The 19778-nt window shown below is 44.7% G+C and overlaps 3 protein-coding genes across 7 annotated transcripts in view; 2 read left to right on the top strand and 1 right to left on the bottom strand.

The window, feature by feature from the left end:
* The window catches only part of Mnn1 (menin 1), a 52295-nt gene extending 41129 nt beyond the window's left edge, over window positions 1-11166 (top strand). For both annotated transcript variants that reach the window (XM_084583697.1, XM_084583696.1), the window contains one exon: window positions 414-11166. In XM_084583697.1, coding sequence (XP_084439823.1) covers window positions 414-647 — 234 coding nt within the window. In that variant the 3' untranslated portion in view covers window positions 648-11166. The remainder of the gene's footprint in view (window positions 1-413) is intronic.
* On the bottom strand, window positions 11045-12161 carry Svip (small VCP interacting protein). The gene is made up of 3 exons (XM_084583698.1): window positions 11924-12161; window positions 11636-11800; window positions 11045-11110 (listed from the first exon to the last, which is right to left on the bottom strand). The coding sequence occupies exons 1-3, from the start codon at window positions 11987-11989 to the stop codon at window positions 11096-11098; spliced, it is 246 nt and encodes an 81-aa protein (XP_084439824.1). The 5' UTR covers window positions 11990-12161; the 3' UTR covers window positions 11045-11095.
* Window positions 12162-13297: 1136 nt separating this feature from the next.
* The window catches only part of emb (exportin-1 emb), a 64852-nt gene continuing 58371 nt past the window's right edge, over window positions 13298-19778 (top strand). Inside the window, exons 1-4 of one of the 4 annotated variants that reach the window (XM_084583693.1) lie at window positions 13298-13469; window positions 15367-15447; window positions 18133-18254; window positions 19023-19304. In XM_084583693.1, coding sequence (XP_084439819.1) covers window positions 15393-15447; window positions 18133-18254; window positions 19023-19304 — 459 coding nt within the window. In that variant the 5' untranslated portion in view covers window positions 13298-13469; window positions 15367-15392. The other 3 variants (XM_084583691.1, XM_084583694.1, XM_084583695.1) reach the window with 3 other exon arrangements.

Genomic DNA, 19778 nt, shown 5'->3' with positions numbered 1-19778 from the left:
AGAGGAAGCGAAAGGGTAGATAGTGATCATCGTCCGCTTGCAAAATTTTCCATCTAGCTTGTCTAGTACCAGAAATATTTGTGATTAAGGCAGCTGTCCTCATTTTCCCTCTCAACATAAGGGTGTGAAAATATAATGATTACGTGCTGAGACAATCCTATGCCCACAGAGACATCACCTGGCTCAGTTGTTTACTTGGTTGCTTACTCTCTCACCGCGGCACATAGGAGAAGGTGGCAGTGAGCCGTTGTCACCCAGTGGCGTACTTTGTTTACAAACATTGGTGTGGTTTTTGGCCAGCCAATGTCATCCCCTCGTGTGTGGTGTTGCACAAGCCATGTAATTTCCGTGCTTAGGTTGGCCGTGTACAGATGTTCCCTTCTGTGAACCGGGTTTCACTTTTCTTTACGCAGAAGTCGGGTGTCCGGTCGGGCGGCAACGGTGGGGCGGCAACGGTCACGCTGTCCAGTCAGAAAATGGCAGGCCTGAAAGAGCTGCTCCTTTCGGAAAAGCTGAATACCTCGGCTATCCAGCTTCAGCTGACGGCCCAGTCACAAGTCCAAGTCGTCAAACGAGGAAGCCAGACAAATCCGACGGCGTCCCATGAGGCCACAACTCGGCACTCCAAGAGGACGCGAAGGGAGTAAAACGACTGACCAACCCCACCCCCTCCCTTTTTCGCTGCTGTGTTGTTGTGCCATCTGCAAGGGCACCGCATTGTTATCTGTCACTCTCAGTGTCGTCCCTAAACGCTGCTCGTCTTGGCCACGCTGCTGTAGCAGATGACTCATCTTCGGCTACCCGGCATAGAATCATCTGCAAGCGTAGCAGTCTCTTTCGATTTCACAGTCAGGCGGTCTCCTTGAATTGTGCAAATATTCTAAGCCTTGCAGATGCAAAGTGCTGTCATGATTGTGCATTTTTGTTGCTGCTGCTAATTTATATCACTCAGCATGTTCATTGCTGAGCCCTTTTTGGAATAGTTGGCTCGCGTATTTGATAAACATTTGATGAACAGGGCGACAGTTGGTGAGATGCATGAAACGTTTATGGCATTGACTCGAGCCCACTTATCAACGGGGGCGAACGAACCGCACTTTCGTTTTGCCCATTTGTGGATCCTTCTCTGCTCCGCATTGAAAGGGAAACGTTGTTGACCTTCACTATTTTTTCTCCTTTATGCCGAAACTTGATCAGGGACGATGTTAATCTATGTTGTTTTTATTAGCAGCTTATTTAAGCGTGTTGTTGTGTGGTTGAGGGCGACTTTTGTTGCCGGTACTGATGTGTCCTTTCGTGCATGAGGCATGGCGCGATGATATTTAAGTGTCCGTGAAAGAAGTGTAATTTCGTTAGATGGATACTTCAAGCTCTGTTACGTTTTTTTTTTTTTTTTTTTTCTAATTGTTACAGTCGCTTGCATTTATTCAATGTCAGACCCCTGTTAAGAGCTGTGCTTTACAGCAGCATTTATTCTTACTTAGACGTTGTTGGCTTTGCATTGTTTTGAGCTTACGGTGGTAATACTAGTTACCAGGTGATGTTAGGCATTAGCGGTTCCGGTACTGAGTGTCAGGCTTTCGTTTCTGTGCACAATTGCCCTTCTGTTCTTTTTGTTCTTGACGCTATAAGCCAAGAGTGTCTTTCTTGTGAGTCAGATGACGAGGATTCTGTAACATGACCCACGTTACAGAGTAAGAAAACCACAACTTTTGTTTTGTAACAAAATGTCTGGAGCAGATGGCACCATATATGGGAGAAAAACAAACACAAAACAAAGGAATGTAATTTGTCTTTGTTGCTTAGTTAATTTGATCATGTTACTGGTTAACTTCATCCAGTTACAAGCATTGTTTAACAATAGCAAACACAGTGGCATGTCTGTTACCACAATAATGTTTCAGCTCTACTATTATTTTTTTCTTTCTCCTCATGTAAATATGTTCGTATTTATGATTTGTGTTGTTGTCTAGTCGAGTTAAGTCCTTTTTTTTGTGTGTGTGCGTTAGATAATTTTGTGCGAGCTTGTAACTTGGGAGCAAGTATATATATTTGGGATATGAACTGAGCTTTAATTAGAGCCTTTGCAAGGCACGTACAAGAATATTCTAGCCCACCCGTTAGTACGACAATTTATACATAGATATTTCAGATACAGAAGTTCTGTTCTTTTTCACTCTTGTGTTTTTCTTAGGGCACCTTTGTTATATAATTATACAAGCACATTTGTTGTTTCGGTGTTGGGAGCTAGCACTAGGACAGTTTCGGTCATTACTTTTTATGCATGCTCTGGAACCACTTTAACTGATAAACCTTTGGTGATAATTGATCAGCACACATTACGCGATGCTGAGTATGCAGTCTGTCCATAGTTGATTAGCTGCTTAATGTGCTTATATACATTTTTTTGCATATCTTGTTTGTTTTACACCCTATGTTGAGACTTCTTGTTACTCAGTTTTGTGTGTCTATAAGATATTGATTTCTGATTTTGTAATCTGTTCTGATCATGACAACCCACCCAGTAATTTATGACAGTAACTCTGGGCAGTTTAATGTGCTCATTCTGAGGGGAAACAAAATGATGCATACTATTTAAAATGTTTTAAAGCGTATTACCGTCTTGCATATCGAAGCAGAATATCCAATCGGGAGGCCCTTTGGTTTTGAATAGAAGTTAACACGCAAATGTGTAGTGAAGCCTCTAACTAAGCTTGCAGTGTCCGATTCCTTCCTTAAAACTACTGTCACTTATGAAGAGGCATCTCAAGAAAGCAGTTCATGCATTGCACTGAGTCACTTGCTGCTGAAATGCTTGTTGTAATGAAACACTTAGTCTTTACCTTTTTTCCTCGTCTCTGAAACTTGTGGTAGGGTTAATGTAGAGTTTCTTTGGCGCACTCGCATAATTGAATACTTTTAACTGTGTTATCTTCTCTATATGCAGCAGTCTGGTTAAATCTTTGCACTAACTAGATACCATTAAGCTGGTTTGGTGCTTTCCTGCAGAATTAGGTTATATGCAGAGTTCATGGTTAGATTTAGTGAAATTAAATTCGCACACTCACGAGCGAAACCTCACACTATGCTTGTGGTACATACGTTGAATGTTATGTGATAGCTGGCGATGTAACCTAATGTGAATTGATGTACTTTTTTGGGGCCACAGAAGGCAGTTAACTAAGCGCCACTCAAGGCCCATGCTATAAGCACCAGAACCCTAACGGAGCAATTAGTGCAGATCTCTGACAGTCATTACGCATTGTAACAGCCTCTGACTGCTTAGCTTGAAATTTTGGGCAAATATGTCGTTTAACTCATAGATTATAATCATTTGCAGCATGGTCTTGTCATCTACTGACAGGTCAATGAAACGTCAATAACGCATGCTGGAGCCACTGTGATGCTGCACTCATTACTAACCTCTGTGTTTTACTGAAGGTGTCACACTCTAATTGATTAGTCTCGATGAGGTCCAGTTTTAACTTGTAATTCCTGGCTGACATGGCTTCAAAGTCATTCGTAGTGACGGCATTTTACATACTCCTGTTTCCATGTGATGTCCGCTACATAACGGCGGCTCAACCACCTTCGCGGCTTCCAAGGTCCGGTTACCACCGATCTTAGATGACTCGGAGGAAAGACCAATGCTGGGCATTTAGATTAGTCAGCTTGAAACTGTAACACAAACTTGTGAGCCTTGCTTTGAAGAAAGGAAAAAATGGAGCAGCACTGAAATGCGAAAGGTTCATTGGGAGGCGTACGTCGACATTTTGGGCGGATGACTCGCGTAATGGACACAAGGTCACCTACTTGGTTTTTGTCGGCACTTTGTACAAAATACGGATTGCGTTGGCACGCTTACAGCTTAACGCATGCACATCCTGTGCACACAGCCTGGCAGAGTGGATTCACAGGGTCGAGAAATTTAAGGAGGGGCATGCGTTCGTCGCTTGGAATGGGAAGAAATCTGGTGGGCTAGCACTGATCGTACCATTACGAGGGGCCAATGAACACTCTTCCAGGTTGGACTTGAGAGCTTAGCCATTGCGTTTCATTTTTTGCACTCCGCGATGTTTCACGCTGTTTTAAGCACTCGGTATTTGGGTGGGATAAAGTTTTCTCTGTGAGCTGTTTACATGAGTCCGCAGCTTTGTTTCTTCCCTTTATGTTGTTTTTTTTCTTAATCACATATGGGCATAGTAAAGCTAGCCGTAGATAGGAGTAGGATGCCAAAAAAAAAAAACGTAGTGCATCGTTTTTGTACTACTGCTGGCATGCTCATTTTTGGCAGCCTTCTTCAACGAGCACATAACGCTTTTAACCAAGCAGTAAAGTAGTTTGAATTGCTCACACTTAGAAGGCCTCGTGTCGGAGGGCTTGAGTGCATTGTGTACACTTTGAGTGCATTTTGGCTATGCTGCATTTGGTAGCTGCGAAAGAATTATATCTCTGGCTTTGGTACTGGTGCAGAGTTCCTGTAAGAACAGGTTTTAAATAATGCATGGGCTGCATAGTTCGCAATGAGCTCTGTCTTTTATTTTTTTTACTGGGGCAGATGTTGATGAAATATAGACGCCTAAATTTTGTTTACATATCTTCTTTGTAATGATGCGTAAAACATTAATATTTATGAATAGCCACGTGGTATATGACTGCGACTGCTAACCTGTAATTAAATTTCATTGACCATGCTGTTTCATTTTTGGTGTCAATAGCTATATGATGGCTGTGACGTCAGTGGTCAGTATAGGTCACGTGACACACGAACGAAAACTGCAATATAATTGCTCCAATTTACGCGAAACGTATGCAAGTCATTTGGCCGTCGCCGTAGCACGAGTTGAGAAAAATAGTGCCGGAGAAAGTATGTGTGTGACTTTGTGTCAAAATTGTGATGCAACTATCTTTAGTGCAGCGTTCAGGGTGGTGTCGTAAAATTTCGCTTCTCATTTAGCACCCATCTGCTAATTAAGTTTAAGGCTAGTTTGCGACAGGGATTTGAACCAACAAAATAGGCACCTCTGACAAATGTAGGTGCCTACTGAGAAATGAGATGGTGCTTTTTTTTCCCCAAAAAACCGACTTAAACAAAGCAATATAAAAGTATTCCCAGAACGAAATAACAGTTTTAAAGGTGCCGAGGCAGACACTGCATCTTCCTTTGCCCAAAAACAGACCAACAAAAAATAATAAAAGTATGCATGGAATGTAAAGACTGCGTTAAAGGCACTTCACATCTACCCTTAAGGTGAATCTTGAGCGTCCCCCTAAATTTTCATTCATTGTCATACTGGTTCTTAAGGCAGGCTTGGCTTTAAGGTTGTAATGAATTAAAAGGGCAAAGTAGTGATTGCATTACAGTCTTTAACAGCGATGCCGTTTAAGCCGGAGGTTCCGTCTATCGTGCAGCTGAATGTGTTCGCAGTAATGGCGTCATGGTGACGTCATGTCACATCCGGTCATGTGTAATAACCGGTATTGATATCGTCATGACGTCAGATCCGGTCATGTCTAATAACCGGAACTGATGTCACCATGACGTCATATGCGGTCATGACCGCTGACTTCAACGGGCGTCCGATCCAGGCGTCCGATCCAGGCGTCCGTTTGACGCTTCCTCGAACGCCGCACCACACAGCATACAGAAGCAGACGCAGTAAAGCAGGAATCAGCAGTGTTTCAAATTGGTTTACAGGAAAGAAAAAGCACAGTATCTGTCACACTTCTCCATTGACGACAGCAGATAGAAATGACGAGTCTTGAAGTATAATCACGGATAACTGAGTCAAACCAAATGCACCCAGCATTGATGTGTCATCAGTCTTACACAAGAGTATAATCTACCTTTTTTTTTCCTGCCTCACATGATCTACATTGACCTTTAGTGTTGGAGCCATCGTTTGGCTGTTGAAGCTGAAGAGCATGAGAGAAAAAATAAAGCTATGAATGATTTACCAATTTCCATATTCAGCTTAGATATAGGTATTGTCTTTGTCACGAGAGTGTGGTTATCAGTTATCAGTGGTTTTTTTAATGATAGGCTCTTCAGGTTATAACAGGGCTTGAAATGACTAAAGAGTTTGAACACCATTGGGCTCAGTGTTTATATGCATTTAGCTACTATTTGGAGGCATTTTGGCAAAGCGGTTTGGAAATGGTCGGAAAAAGTTGAGCTTTGGCATGTCCTTGTTTTCTATTTTCATGACATGCTTGAAGTAATAGTTGCAATACAGCCTTTGTTCAAGGATCTTTGTTGTCATAAGTGTGCGAAGACAGGTGATCAAATGCAAAAAAAAACGTAAAGATTGTAGCAAATGACAGAATTGTGCAATACTGCTGATTAATGGCACAATATTTTATTATGAGAGATAGCTTTTGATGCAGGTTGTAGATATGACTGAGCAGGCTTAATAACACCTTTGCTGCTGACTTTTTGGCACTTTTGGAGGATGAGGTTATGACATTTGGGTTTATTACAAATGAACGTTCAGGCGTATTCCGCTGCCATGAATCGTATAAAGTGTTGGGGGAGGAGTCTGATCTGCAAGTATTCGAATGTCTCATTATCTGTTTGCAACAGCTACGACAAGGATTTTTTTTTCTCGTGTGGGAACTTGGGCCGTTATAGAACATGCCGTGATACAACGTCTCATTTCACATGCAGTAACACCGTGCTTAGCTTTCTTCACTCAAATATGCCGCAGAAATCTGAAAAGGAAGTTTTTAATAGAGTCAAATGTAGTCTTGGCGGCGGTTATCCCAGAGCACTGTTAAAGCTGAGACCATTGAGTGTCAGAAATGCTCTCTTTGCGTGAGACACTGCAAGGGCTTACCCGATAAAGAGAGAAAAAAGAAGTGTAATCTGTTCAGAGAAATAGAAGGCAATGACAATGATCTGACACGGCAGTCAAACACATGCTTGTTTGATGAGCCACAGCCTTGTGTTGCTGCATGAATTTAGTAAGGCAGGTATGTTTATGATAAATGTGCGACATGAACAGTCTGTGAAAGGCTGTGCCAATTGCAAAACCTCTGTGAGACTTCTGGCGGCAACCATGTGTTTTGTTTTGACATGGGCTCCAGATGATTGCAAAGATTGGCTTTGTGTTAACCATTAGAGATGCCCTTTAAGGATGCAATTGACTGTTGCGTAGTGAACGGTTCCAACCGCATGAAAGAATCAATTAGATTCTGTGTGATCAGTCGCAGAGAACTGGCGAACATGTGCCATTTGCATCCAGGTTGAGGTTTTTACCAGTTTATGAAATGGTTTCTGGGTGGTACCCTATATGAGCGACCAGACCTGTTGCCGAGGTTGAGGAGTTTTACTGAGTGTTGCACATGCATGCAGGTCCATCCACCACAGGACTGAGCCATTGTTGAGAGGGGTGTTGTTGTTGTGGACAGTGGAGAGTCTATTCTGAGAGGAAAGTAAAAAAAAAAAAGCTTTGTTGTTGAGGCAGCCACTGTGATTGACAAGTTTTCGGGCTCCTCTTCGTGCGATGCAAGAATGGATGGCGCAGAGTTTAGCTGAAACGCATTATGCACCTGCCTCATGTTAATAGGCAGTGTTTGCGTTTTGTTCGGTCCTGCATGACTGGTTTTTGTTTTTAAGCCAGTGCCGTTGTCTTTACTCGGGTGGAAATACTTCTTTTTTTTGTTTTTCTGGTTTTATAACTCAAGTGTTGGTGATTTGGCTGTTTTGGTTTTAGACTTCACAAGCTTAGAATATGGGATGGAGTTAATTGCTTTTGGACAGAATAACTGATTGTTGGTCTTCAGTTAGGCAAGCAGAGACGGCTAATAACCAGTTTTTGTTATCCAGCTCCTAAGTGTCGTTTGGCGGTGCAAAAAGAAACATTGTGACACCAACTTTACTTTCACAAACAAATTACAAGTGGCAATAGCATTACTGTCCCGCTTAAGGTTCCATTTATTGTTCCACTTGAATGAAGGCAACTGTGCTGGCTGTTTGGACGGCAAAGAACAACTCTGTTTTATGAACGCCTCTGCTCATGGAGAGTAGAGACGGCTAGCTTGACAGGGCCTTAGCCACCAAAGTATCACTGTACATAGCATGCTAGAGTTGTAGGTTGTTTGTTGAATGTTTAGTGAGCTTGTACATTTTTTGCTCTTGCATCTTTGTTGGGGGAGACTGGCTGCTTGCTAAATTTTACATAGCCAAGCACTCTGCTGTATGCAGGTTCCAGTTGGGCTTCATGTTATGTTGCTTGTCACACAATAGTGGTGAAGATGGCTGCATATTTACAGGTACGCGAGAATAAGCCATTGACATCTTAACTTTCGAGAATTGTGACCATATGCATGGAGCAAAGCGTGAAGGAATTTCTCAGAGCGTTGCCACTTTTGTGGAAGAGAACTGCTGGATTTTACTTGCTGCATCACCTGTGGCTTAGAGCTGTGTGATGTTGCTATCGAAAAAGGAATTTGTTCATGTTCGCCCATTTGCAATAATGCTGCATTGCATTTCATCACGTTGAAGGGCGCAGTTCAACATTGTTATCGACTACCGCTTGTACAAGCAGATGAAATTACGAGATGTGCGTGGATAAGGTGGCCACTGTTGGTATAGGATAGGGTTAACGAGTGAAGGGCTATAGGAAAGGCCTTTGTTCTGTGGAGGGTGTAGTCAGGTTGCTGCTGCTGATTATGATCAGTGAATGACTAATTTCCCTCATCTGCACCTTTGTGCAGGCTTTTTTTTTTTGCTTTTTCCTCTGTTTGAAATAAAAATAATGTAAAAAGCACTTCGCAGCATATACACGGAATAGAATGCGCCATCACCTTGCGGGAAAAAAGGCTTTCACGGACCAGTACTTGGTTCTGCCATTATGAAAAGTATCAGGATAGCTCCTTAGTTTGTTTGTCCATCTCACCAAGTTCTTTAGCTGAAGTTGGTTCGAAAAAGAGCATCATCACATAGCTTGCCAAATCATTCAGTAGACGCTACCAAGAAGCTTGCAAAGCCACGGTAGATACAAGTGGTATAGAACAGCCTCACTTAGAGGCTAGTGGGTAGGTACTGGTGAAGTGAGATTGTTTCACGCCTTGCTCGCCATAATGTCACGACCAAAACGGGAAGACGGAAAGGAGAGAGGGAGACTGCACCGACTTGTTGTCATGCTACATGATCAACGGGTCTGTCAGTTTTTGCATCACGGCCTCCGCCGTGCTTTGTCCGCTCTCGGGGCATGGAGAGGGTGCAGGGGTCTGCATTGGTGTGTTGCTGGCTTGTGCATAGTGTTTTATTTTTTTGTTTGGTGTGTGCGTCTCATGTATCAAAAGCTATGCAAGTCTACAAGCCGCACACAACATTCTTTCGAGGCCGAGCACACTTTCTTCCGGCCTCTTTGACATCCCTCCTCCTCCCCACCCTGATCTAACTTCTCAAGATCAGTTCCCAAGTATAAGAGAGAGACTGTGATGTTTTTACCCCGTTTCAGTCTGTAAGAAACCATTTATTTTTCCTTTATTTTCTAGTGCATGAAGAAAGACACGATTGTAAATAGAGTAGTAGCGAGCCGGCCTGCCGGCGTCTTTGTTGTCGGTTTTCTTTTCCCTTCCTTACACACCCTCCTACAGTAATGTAGCATGACTATCTCTCTATTCACTGTCGATATACCCAATCCAAGTATCAGCCCAATGTTTATCACGTGTGTACACATGGTCCAGTGTCTGCCCAGACCATCAGGGCATCGGTCAGCTTTTCATGCACACAAGACTGGTCTTGCATTTAATGCAGTCTTCGAAAGGGGCACGCCTCTAAGAGCATTTGTTGGCAATGTAGAGGATCATAACAGGCACTGGGAAACATCTTTTTGGGAAACAGTCGTCTTTTTGCATGCACTTATTGCATTTTATTTTTATCGGTAAAATGTTGCCTGTGCTTCGTATGCAGGCACCCACACATTGCACATAAGGCTGATTTAGTTATTTGCGGAACAGCTGTTGGAATACTCATTTCCTTTTCTGACAATCTTATGTTGGTTCCTGATATTTCCACCAAAATGCGGGTTGTTTCTGATGCCTCGACTGATTGTCATTTCTACTCTGTGTAATCTTGAAATTGGCTGTGTAATCTGTTTCACTGAATGGTTACAGTTCACACAGACCATTTATACTATTTTGGTGGAATGCTAAACACATTATTTTTTTCTCATTTACCGGCAAAGCACAAAGTGATCTCTCTGCGTTGTTTGCATTTTCTGTCAAACACACGGTGGAATCAAGGCTCTTGATCATGCTAGTTGTGGAACTCCACGCAGATCTGAAGCGTTAAAAAAACACCTTGCTTATTGGCCCAATACTTGAATTTACAGATTATTGCGTCACCTGTGGAGACAGATGTGCTCGGTACTGGTGAGGATAGTGTACATACTACTGGGCACACACGTCTGGGTACTGGCACAACTGTTTGCGATAAATGGCCTTAGTTAGAACGGAGCTCTACAGCCGGCATGGTCAGTACTCTTCAGAGTCCAAAGAGCCCCATGACCGATGTTGAAAAGACATTGTCGTGAATGCCTCAGCAAATGTTTTAATGTTGTTTTCTTTCCCAATTCCCTTTCAATGCTTGGCAAACTGCAAACAGACCAAATGTTGACAGTGTGTTTTTGTCTGTTCTTGGAGGAACATGGTGTCTTTTCTTTTTGTTTCTTCAGTGAATGTGCACCCAATGTTCATTTCTTTTGTACATAATCATGTGGGTAGTCAGTAATATACCTGAATTCACCATTCCCAAGTGTCATATTCATGTGTGCATGTCTCACGTGAGAGAGAGAGAGTCACATTGACTCCACTGCAGTGTTGTTCTCTTGTTTCCAGGATAACTCTTGAGGTAGTAGTTTGTCAATATTGGCCGCCTTTTACACAATGCCAAAAAGAAGCATGTGCTGAGATTTTTTTTCTTTGTGTAGTTAATATTTATTAATATAATTTGGCTTTTATACACAGACATTATGTACAACACTGCACAACACTCCTCAAGCATTTTTACCCTTTGTATTCTTCAAGCAGCACATTTTCTTTTTTTTTTTTCTTTGTACACGTGGATAAGTTTGATGCCGCATGTTCATTGGACTTGCCACTGGAAAAAAGAAAAAAAAAAATGTGGGGAAAAAATAAAACATTGTCTGGTCAGTATTTGAAGCCATCGTGTCCATCTGTATTAGCAACTGGTGTCGGCAGCTCATGTTGCTGACAGTTGCATGCGAGTAAACGTTACGTTACGCTTAGGTAATAAATTTCAAAGGGCGCTGCAAAATAATTCATTAAATCAGTGCTTCGCTAAGACTGCAATTCGGCTACAGTGACGTTGAGCTCATTGTTCGTGTCTTGTGGACTGAAACTGGGTTTTGTGAAATTACGCACCATTTTAACAACCGCGAGTGATAGCGATACTGACATACATTACAAATTGCCTTATAGGAGAGACGTATATCTTGCACTTTTTTTTTCACAGAAGCCACCGTATCGTTAACTGGGAGGCCCTGCTTTCACGCCGTCTCGAAGTGCGACTTGTGCGCGTAGTGAATTATTGATGAGTGGGTTCAACACGATTAGAGGCACATCCGCCGCGGAAATGCAGGCCCGATTCGGAGAGCGTACTTACCCGCAAATTAGGCTCCGATTGCGGACCGGCGGCCGCTAACTCCCTGTCAAGCTCATCACGCTTTTGCTGGAGCCTCTTGACTTTGCCAGGATCCTTAATCCCCCTGTTCTCTAGCTGCTGGATTCTGCGTTCCGCGGCTTCGGCCATCTGTTGCCTCTTCACAGTCTGCGAATAGCAGCAACGGCCACAATTACTGTTGGCTGAGAAACGCACAGCATCCGGCTATTAAGTACAGCGATCTTCGGTTTATTCCCAGTCAGTGGCGAACGACCGAAAGCAAGGGCGTACCACGTCCACCGACGGCGGAGTTGCGTCGGCACTGGAAGCTTTGAAGCAGCTCATGCAGATCCCCATGACCGATTTTCTCGTAGACCAGCTGATATTTTGCCGCCGAAATGTAAACAAGTTGCCGCCGACGCGACAGCTGAGTTTACAGCGTTGTCCGAGGGTTTTTTGATCGCTTCTCGCATTTGCCCAGACGGAGCGCGATACAAGCGTCTAGCCACTATGTGCGGGGGCGCGGGCGCATGCGCAATACAGTTCAGTTACGTAGCGAGTGTCGCTAGCGTCGGGCCGCGTACCAATTTTTTTTTTTCTTTTTTCCGTATTTGTTTTTGCGCGGCAGAAAACGCGCATGACGCATCGGTCGCGTACTTTTTATTTATGCAGCTTTTTTTTTTTTTTTTTTTACCCAGTGACGACGCAGGCCGTGGTGCTGTCCCCAATGTAATAAAGGAAACTAGTTCCGCGTAACGTTCTTTCAAAAGTGCACCGCTTTTAGCCCTACAATAAAACATTTCGATGCCGGGCGGAGTTAATGCGAAGCCGAAACGAACGCGCTCATCGCATGTGTGCGCGTTGCCTTATATGGAAGCGATGTCTATGTTAGCATTGACATTTCTTGCTGTTTTGTGTTCGCGTCAGCTTGACGCGGCAGTATTTGAACATTAATTTGGTTAGAAATTGAGTCTCTTCAGACTGCACAGCTATACAACCGTTAAAATACAGAGCGGTTACGTTCTGATCTAGTACCCAGAAATCCTAACGGGACAACATGCTTGTTTTAATGTTTAGCTACTTGTTTGCCAGAGATCAAAGCACTGTGCTCAAGTGCCGCAAGGTTCACCTGCGCCGAGGTAATTTTCGCGATGGCGTCAAAACATAGGTGCGCCCAAACGTGTCGAAACTGCAATGTTTCGGACGACAATGAGGAAATTTTCCACGGGAAACAAGTCTCCGGTTCTCGTCGACGATAACAAACTCGCCATATCCAGTCGCGAACGATCGTCTCGCGCGCTGATTAGGCGACGAAGAGAAAGCATCAACGCATGTATTCGTGCGGCGTTGGGAGCGGAAAACTAAAAATTCGCGATTTACAGTCGCAAAAAATTGAACAGGTCGCGCCAGACCAGTTCCTAACAAAAGCGTGGCACGGTAACTTCGCCGCAAGTCCTAGCGCCGCAGCGGACGACGGAATTTTCCGATGGTACCGATTCACAGCGAAAACGTTACATAACTCATTACTGTGGCCAGTTTTTGTTCTAAAATTATTGAAACAATTTGTAGATGAATTTTTTGTTTTGTTAAAGCGTGCGCTGCGCCAAAAATTTCTTTGTGTACATCGGTTCGGAGCCGACGATTGCCGAGCGCGGTGAGCATGGAACCAGTTCCAACCGGTTAGGGGAGGTACAATAATTGTGCGTGGTTGGTTGGTCCACAGTGTGAGGAATACACTGTGTGCTTGTGAAGCATCGTTTCGTCGTGCGTAAAAAAAAGTGTTGTGTCTACTCGTGTGAGGCCAGACCTGTGCCTTGGACTTAATTGTGTGCGCGAGGTAATTTTTTACGGGGGGTTTTGCGCAACGCTGAAAGAAAAACGTAAGTCGGTCGGATTTGTGCTGTTTGGAGCGTGTCGAAGTGAACCGCGGCTCAGCGTGGCATGTAGCGAAAGCTGCTTGAGCATCGTGACATTTCTGATTGCTGCTGGGCGATGCTAGACATTCGGTTTTATCAATAACGAGCTTTTTACGTTCACACCGACCGTAAAATTCGGTGCCCGGCTTGCTGAAAACGTGGAGCGCTTGAGCGGATTCCCGCTTTTTTGAAAGCGACGGTTGGACCTAGAGCGGTTATTTCGAGGCGACTGTGAAGATTTCGAGAGCTTGTAAGTATGCACGACTCCGGCCTTCCAGATCACCTTTGTCTGGGCAGCGAGCTTTCATCTGTCTCGTCCGCGATGACGCTGAACCCTCTTGGGAACGTTACTGCAGCGACGTGCGACCGACCCATCGAGCCATCCCTTCAGGAGTCGCGGGAGCATTTGGTCGCTGCCAGATCCCAACGAGTCGTTGACCGTAGCTCAGGTGCACGGGTGCTGTGCCCGCTTCGGTGAGAAAAGTCTAGCGACGCTGGATGAGATTTGGGTAGTCACCGGCAATTGACTTGGCGAGCAAGCCTCCACGCTTTTGTCTGCATTGAACCTGTTCATAACGCGATTCTATGCACATCCGACTCGGATCTTCGCGCGAGATCTCGTGGCGAGATGATGCATTGTTCGTGTTGTGCATCCAATTTGCATCATAGTCCGAAAAAAGATTTAAAAAAAAAGGGAGGGGGTCGTGATGTGCGCGCGTGTGGGGTTCGTTACTACTGGTTTACCGTTCGCTGCAACGTGCAGTTCTGCGGTCCGGCGAGCGACGGTGGTGCTTGCACAATACCTGCGCCGCATGATCATAGAGCGCGTTCACTTACGTAATGCATGCTGACGGAACAACCAGCGTTGTATGCGTTACGGCGCTGACGCTAACGAACACCTCTCGCACCATACAGCGGGCGATACACCGGGCACTTTGAAACTTGTAAGCGTCGAGTTCCCCCTCTGACTTTCATTCATTGTCTTGGCTCTTCTGGTCGCGCGGAACAGTTGAATCGCTGCAGCAAGGTTTTGTTTTCTGCTTATCGCGCAATCACGTTACAGGTACTGGCGGGCAGTGTGTATGCGTTCGTAAACACACCGACGCGCGAAAACAAACAGCAGAAGCTTTTTGTATGAATGGCCTAAATCCCATTTCATCTGATTTCGCGGCCGCTGGTTTTCGTCCTGGTACATCGGTAACTCTCTGGAATTGCGCTGGTTGCGTGTTTTTGCCATTGCTTCTACGGGCCTCTTTGTCTTGAAGCAGTATTACCACGAGGTGGTGGTACCTTAATGTTTGCTGTGACAAACACACGTTCGTAGTGCTAGCACGTCGCCTTTATCTCAGCACTTTCGAATAAGGGCAAGTTTTGTTTGTTTGCTGTTACTTTTTTATTAGCACGCATGGTTCGGGTAAATATAAACCTGCCTTTCTTGAAGAGATTGGGCAGTTGTATCGAGTGCACATGTATGGCTAGCAGCTACAAAAACAAGTTGCAGTGATTCTTGGAAGTTTGTGGCGATAGCTTTACTGCAGGTGTGGAGACCTACATACCTGGGGTTTGGAAAAAACTTTTTTTTTTTTTTCTTATTGCAGGTTTTTACTTAGTCAAACATCATTGCCGCGAGTTTAATGAATCATGTAAAAAAAAAAAAAAAGTTTTACAGTTTTAAGCCAGACGTGAATGTTTTTGTGCAAATATAGTGCATTTGTGCTTACTATGTTTGATGGGCCTCTCCATTAAATTTCCCAAGTTGGTTTGATGAGCGGTACTGTAACAAAAGTTTATTACCTCTACTGCCATTTTTGCTTTCAGGAGGAGTATAGACTGATCTCTCTTTGATGTCGGTGCAAGTTGATGGGATGAAGCAGCCCCTCACACCGTTTGGGACGCCAGGTAAGGTACAGGTCTTAGGAATGGAACCTGTTGTCGATGTGGTCTTCCGTGGCTAACATTCTTTCCCTTGTTATATACTGTGGTGTTGGTGTCTGGCACAGTGTGCTTGAAGGGGAGTTTCAATTCCTCCATTGGACAGCCAAGGTGACAATAAATCTAACTGCAGTCGTATCGTGTATTGTGTGCGTGGGCCAAAATTTTGAGCCTGGCCCGGGCCCGACGCTGCATACCAAAGCCCGGCCCGGCCCGATTCTGAAAGGGCCTGAGGTCGGCCCGACCCGGCTCGGCCCGTCGTGCTATAATTGCAGTTGAAGCTAAGGTACAGAACGAAATAATTTCAAGATGACAAGTTTATCCAAGATTTTGAAATATACATAGAATTATCTTATTGAGCAAAACAACAAGTTATGCATTGAATTGAGGCATTTGCGGTGCTCCTTCAGTTTCATGGGTCCGTGGTCGGAGTGTCCGGCCCAGGCCCGCCCAAAAACAAATATATCTTGGCCCGAGCCCGGGGCAGAGGGCTTTCGAGCTGACCCGAGCCCGTGCACAGCTCTATCATCAACACCGCGTCACTTCCTCATCGTCAACAGTGCAGCCATGGCGGGACAGCTTACCACATGCAGCCACGGTTTGACAGGTGAAGAAAATGGGAAACCGCTGATGAATTCTGACTCATATGAAAGGATGAAGCAGCTAAGCTAAAAAGCTTGTCGAACGAAGAGAGCGAGGAAGTGATCCTACCACCTACGAATATGGGCAACTAGAGGAGACCTGCCGAATGTGATAAAAATAAAAATATTTAATAAACTTGTCCTGCAGAGCATTGTAGTACATTACAAGCATAAATTTTCTGCTGAACTAACATGTAAAAAAAATCCCAATCAACAAGAAAAAAAGAAAAGAAAAAAAAAACACCAGCAGGGAGTGTGCAGCAATTCAGAGTTCCAAAAAAAACTCAGCTGTGAAGGGGTTAATACTGTTAGTCTGTAATCTGGAAAACAGCAAAAAAATCAAGAACAGGAGAAACGTTAGAGAGAAGTCAACAGTGCTGCAACCAAGGAAGGCACAAGGAAATGTGTTCTTGATTTTAATTTTTAAATAAAGAGGCAAAGTAGTTCGAATTGCTTCCTTACTTTCTCTGTCCACTGAATGCAGAAATGCAAACAAGTTTAGTGGAATCCTGTTAATTGAAATTTGTTTATTTTGGAATTGGTTCCAATCTGCATCAGGTTTGTTAAGAAGCCCTCTTATTTGAAACCATATAATTCCAAAAAATGTTTGGGTCTCCGTCAAAATCTGAGTTATCAAGAGTTGACTGTTTCTCCTTGCTTTGTGAGTTCACAAGGACTCCCAGCATCTTTTTGGTTATTCTGTATGGCAGAGAAAACTTCAAGAGGCCCTGTAGGCTCCTCCGTTGCTTAAGTTTGCCGATTGTGGTGTTTAAGGGACCATTTAACTGTAACAAAAGAAAGGAATACATGGACCTGGGGTACATTGATAACCGTTAGCCTAACTACTTCTTTAGAAAAAAATGGTACTTAATCTTTGCTACAATCAAATTGTGCTTCGTTACGGCGTTCCTCAGCGGTGGCATTGGGGCTAAGGTGTTCTGCTCGTGACCACTAGGTCGAGGCATTGAACCTTGCTTTGGCAGCGGGAACACCGTTAGTTGTCATCCACCTATTAGGAACATATTTGCCGAGGCAGCATGCAACACACTTTTGGGGATTCCAAAGAGCAGAAAAAATGAGGGGATGTGTTCACTAGATGCCCCCTCAAGCACGCTTGGTACCAACAACCCTTTGTGACCTAATTGTGTGCCCGTCTGGCATGCAGAGGACCTGTGTTCAAACCCGAATGCAAGCAAATGTAATTAATTGGATTACTTCTAGTTTATTTTGAATGTGGGCTGTTTTTGGGGTTCCTGCTCGGTCATGTGGTTGTGACGTGATAAGTGTCGACCAGTCGCGAGTTCTCCGCACGAATATCTCACTTCATTAAACATTATTTGTCTTAATTTAAAAAAAAAGGAGGGGAAATGTATTTTAGCCATATTGGGAGTTCAGCGTAAGCTTAGCTCCCCATGAGTACTCGCATTTGCACAGCCATAGTCTGTAGCCGCTGTTGTTTTTTGCTGATTGACAGTATATCACACAGTGATTGACAGTGAGGCAATGACATTTTGGCTCAAAAGTGCCCAAGGCAATTGTTGCGATTGGCTGAAGCCAGAATGTCTTACAGAGGATTTGGAAAGCTTTTTCAGTTATTGTGGGGTTTTCTATGCAGTGTGACTGTCTTGTCATACTGCCTTGCCTGTGAGCAAGTCAGCTTTAGCCGTGACGTGAACTACATGTTGCTGAAACATTGTTTCGTGGCCTGCTGGATACTGTTCCGTACAGTTCGGCCATGTTGTGTTGCTTGAGCCCCTGTCCGACAGATGTGTCTAGCTTAGCACCCTGGGTGCAGGTTTCGCCTGCTAACTGTGACATTGTTGCTTCCGATGCTAGCAGTGCTAGCATTGATGGATGTGCTAGTACCGTTAGCATATCCACATCTAGCAAAAGAACTAGCATCAATGCTAGCTCTTTTGGCGTGATATGGGCTTATGGCCGTCGGTCGAATGTCCCTGCATGGCGCTTGATGTGGTCCCTGCCCCGTGTCGCCTTGTTGTCTTTGTTGCAGTGAACGGCAGCATGAACGCGCTGTCGGAGCAGGCGGCGCGCCTGCTCGACTTCTCCCAGAAGTTGGACATCAACCTGCTGGACAGCGTCGTCTGCTGCATGTACACCGGTGAAGGGCCCCAGGTAAGGCAAGACCTCTGGTGAAGCAATTGTCATTGTCAGGAGCGCTGAGGCTGGACATGATTTTGGTACTCGCATATCATCCTGACACCGATTGCTTATCCAAGTAAAGCTGGGCACTCATTTGGGATCATGCTATGAGGTGTGCTTTAGTGTGAGGTTTAGAGGAAGTCACCTGGACGGCATCTGCGTACAAAAGAGAGCTAGCTGAAGCGTGCAGGGTAACTCGTAAATCAGTCTAGATACATACCTTAAGAACTGCTATGCTGGTCCTGAAATCCAAGGTGCGCTTGGTAAAGCTACTAAGGCCTTAGCAGCCCTTTCCAGTGCACTTTGCCATTTTAAACCCATCATTAAATCTGCAGAGTGGATTCCAAGGAAAGATGAACATTGTAGGGTCTGGCCGATGGAGTTAAGAAGATGCCAGTGCGAGTGGGTAGAAACTATTGATGCAGGACAATACTTACAGGTGAAAAAGCGGAGCAGGGCTTTCTCGGTAACAAACATAGCTGGGCTCACGGCTGATGATTACGGCTGCCTTGGTTTGAATCGGACAAACATTTTTTTATCCTTGAGCAGCCTACTACGAGTTACTTCTGCATGCAGATATAGTACTTTCAGATTTCCACATATCAGTGTGTAGACAGGGTTAGTACTAGGGTTGAAATATTGTCTTTTCATGAGCAATCCACTCCCTCCTGTGCCTTACCTGGCGGCTTCTTGTGCTGAGAGGTGTTCCCCCCCCCCCCCCCCCCCTCCTCCTCCTTGCAGCAACGGTTGGCCCAGGAGGTGCTGACGACTCTGAAGGAGCACCCCGAGGCGTGGACGCGGGTGGACACAATCCTCGAGTTCTCCAAGAACCAGCAGACCAAGTACTATGCCCTGCAGATTCTTGAGAACGTCATCAAGACCCGGTGGCGGGTGTTGCCCCGCAACCAGTGCGAAGGCATCAAAAAGTACATTGTGGGCCTCATCATCAAGACGTCCTCGGACCCAGAGGGCATCGAGCGGGAGCGTGTCTACCTCAACAAGCTCAACATGATCCTTGTTCAGGTGATGGCTGTGCATTCACACAAACCACCACGCTCGTGTTGTACAAGCACCGTATTTTCGTGCTACTATAAAAAAATGGATCTTCTCACTTGTAGTGGTCACTTAACCAACTTTTATTGCAACTGCTTTGCAACCACCTCACTCGCTTGTCCTCACCTGGCTGGCAAAATCGTCATTGCCCATTGGAAGCTACTGGTCACTCTCGTCGGCCCAGACCGTCGGCATTTCGGAATGCTATTTATGGCGATGGAAATTTAGCACTTCTAGAAAGCTTTGTTGGCTATGGCAGATGCTGTTGTGCACCACATATCCTCCAGCCGACCAGCGAAGTCGTGCAGCGTGGCACACTTCATCCTTTTGCTTGGTGTTGCTGGAAACGGACTCTTCTTCGGCCTGTTTGCCAGCAAAAGTCCATCTTCTTTGCTTTCGTCAGTCATGCAGACAAGTTTCGGGAACATCCAAAGCATGTGAGGA

The sequence above is a fragment of the Amblyomma maculatum genome, chromosome 11, assembly GCF_055883805.1.
Source record: "Amblyomma maculatum isolate TAMU_Amacu chromosome 11, ASM5588380v1, whole genome shotgun sequence".
NCBI lineage: Eukaryota > Metazoa > Arthropoda > Arachnida > Ixodida > Ixodidae > Amblyomma > Amblyomma maculatum.
Note: the sequence above shows the minus strand (reverse complement) of the source record. Positions and strands in the feature narration are given on the sequence as shown.

What these genes read in the sequence shown, in the direction of transcription:
- Svip (XM_084583698.1), bottom strand. Translation starts at nt 11,989, where the DNA reads ATGGGGATCTGCATGAGCTGCTTCAAAGCTTCCAGTGCCGACGCAACT. An exon ending in CTCCGCCGTCGGTGGACGTG is followed by an intron (nt 11,801 to 11,923) that starts GTACGCCCTTGC and finishes TGCTATTCGCAG; the next exon opens with ACTGTGAAGAGGCAACAGAT.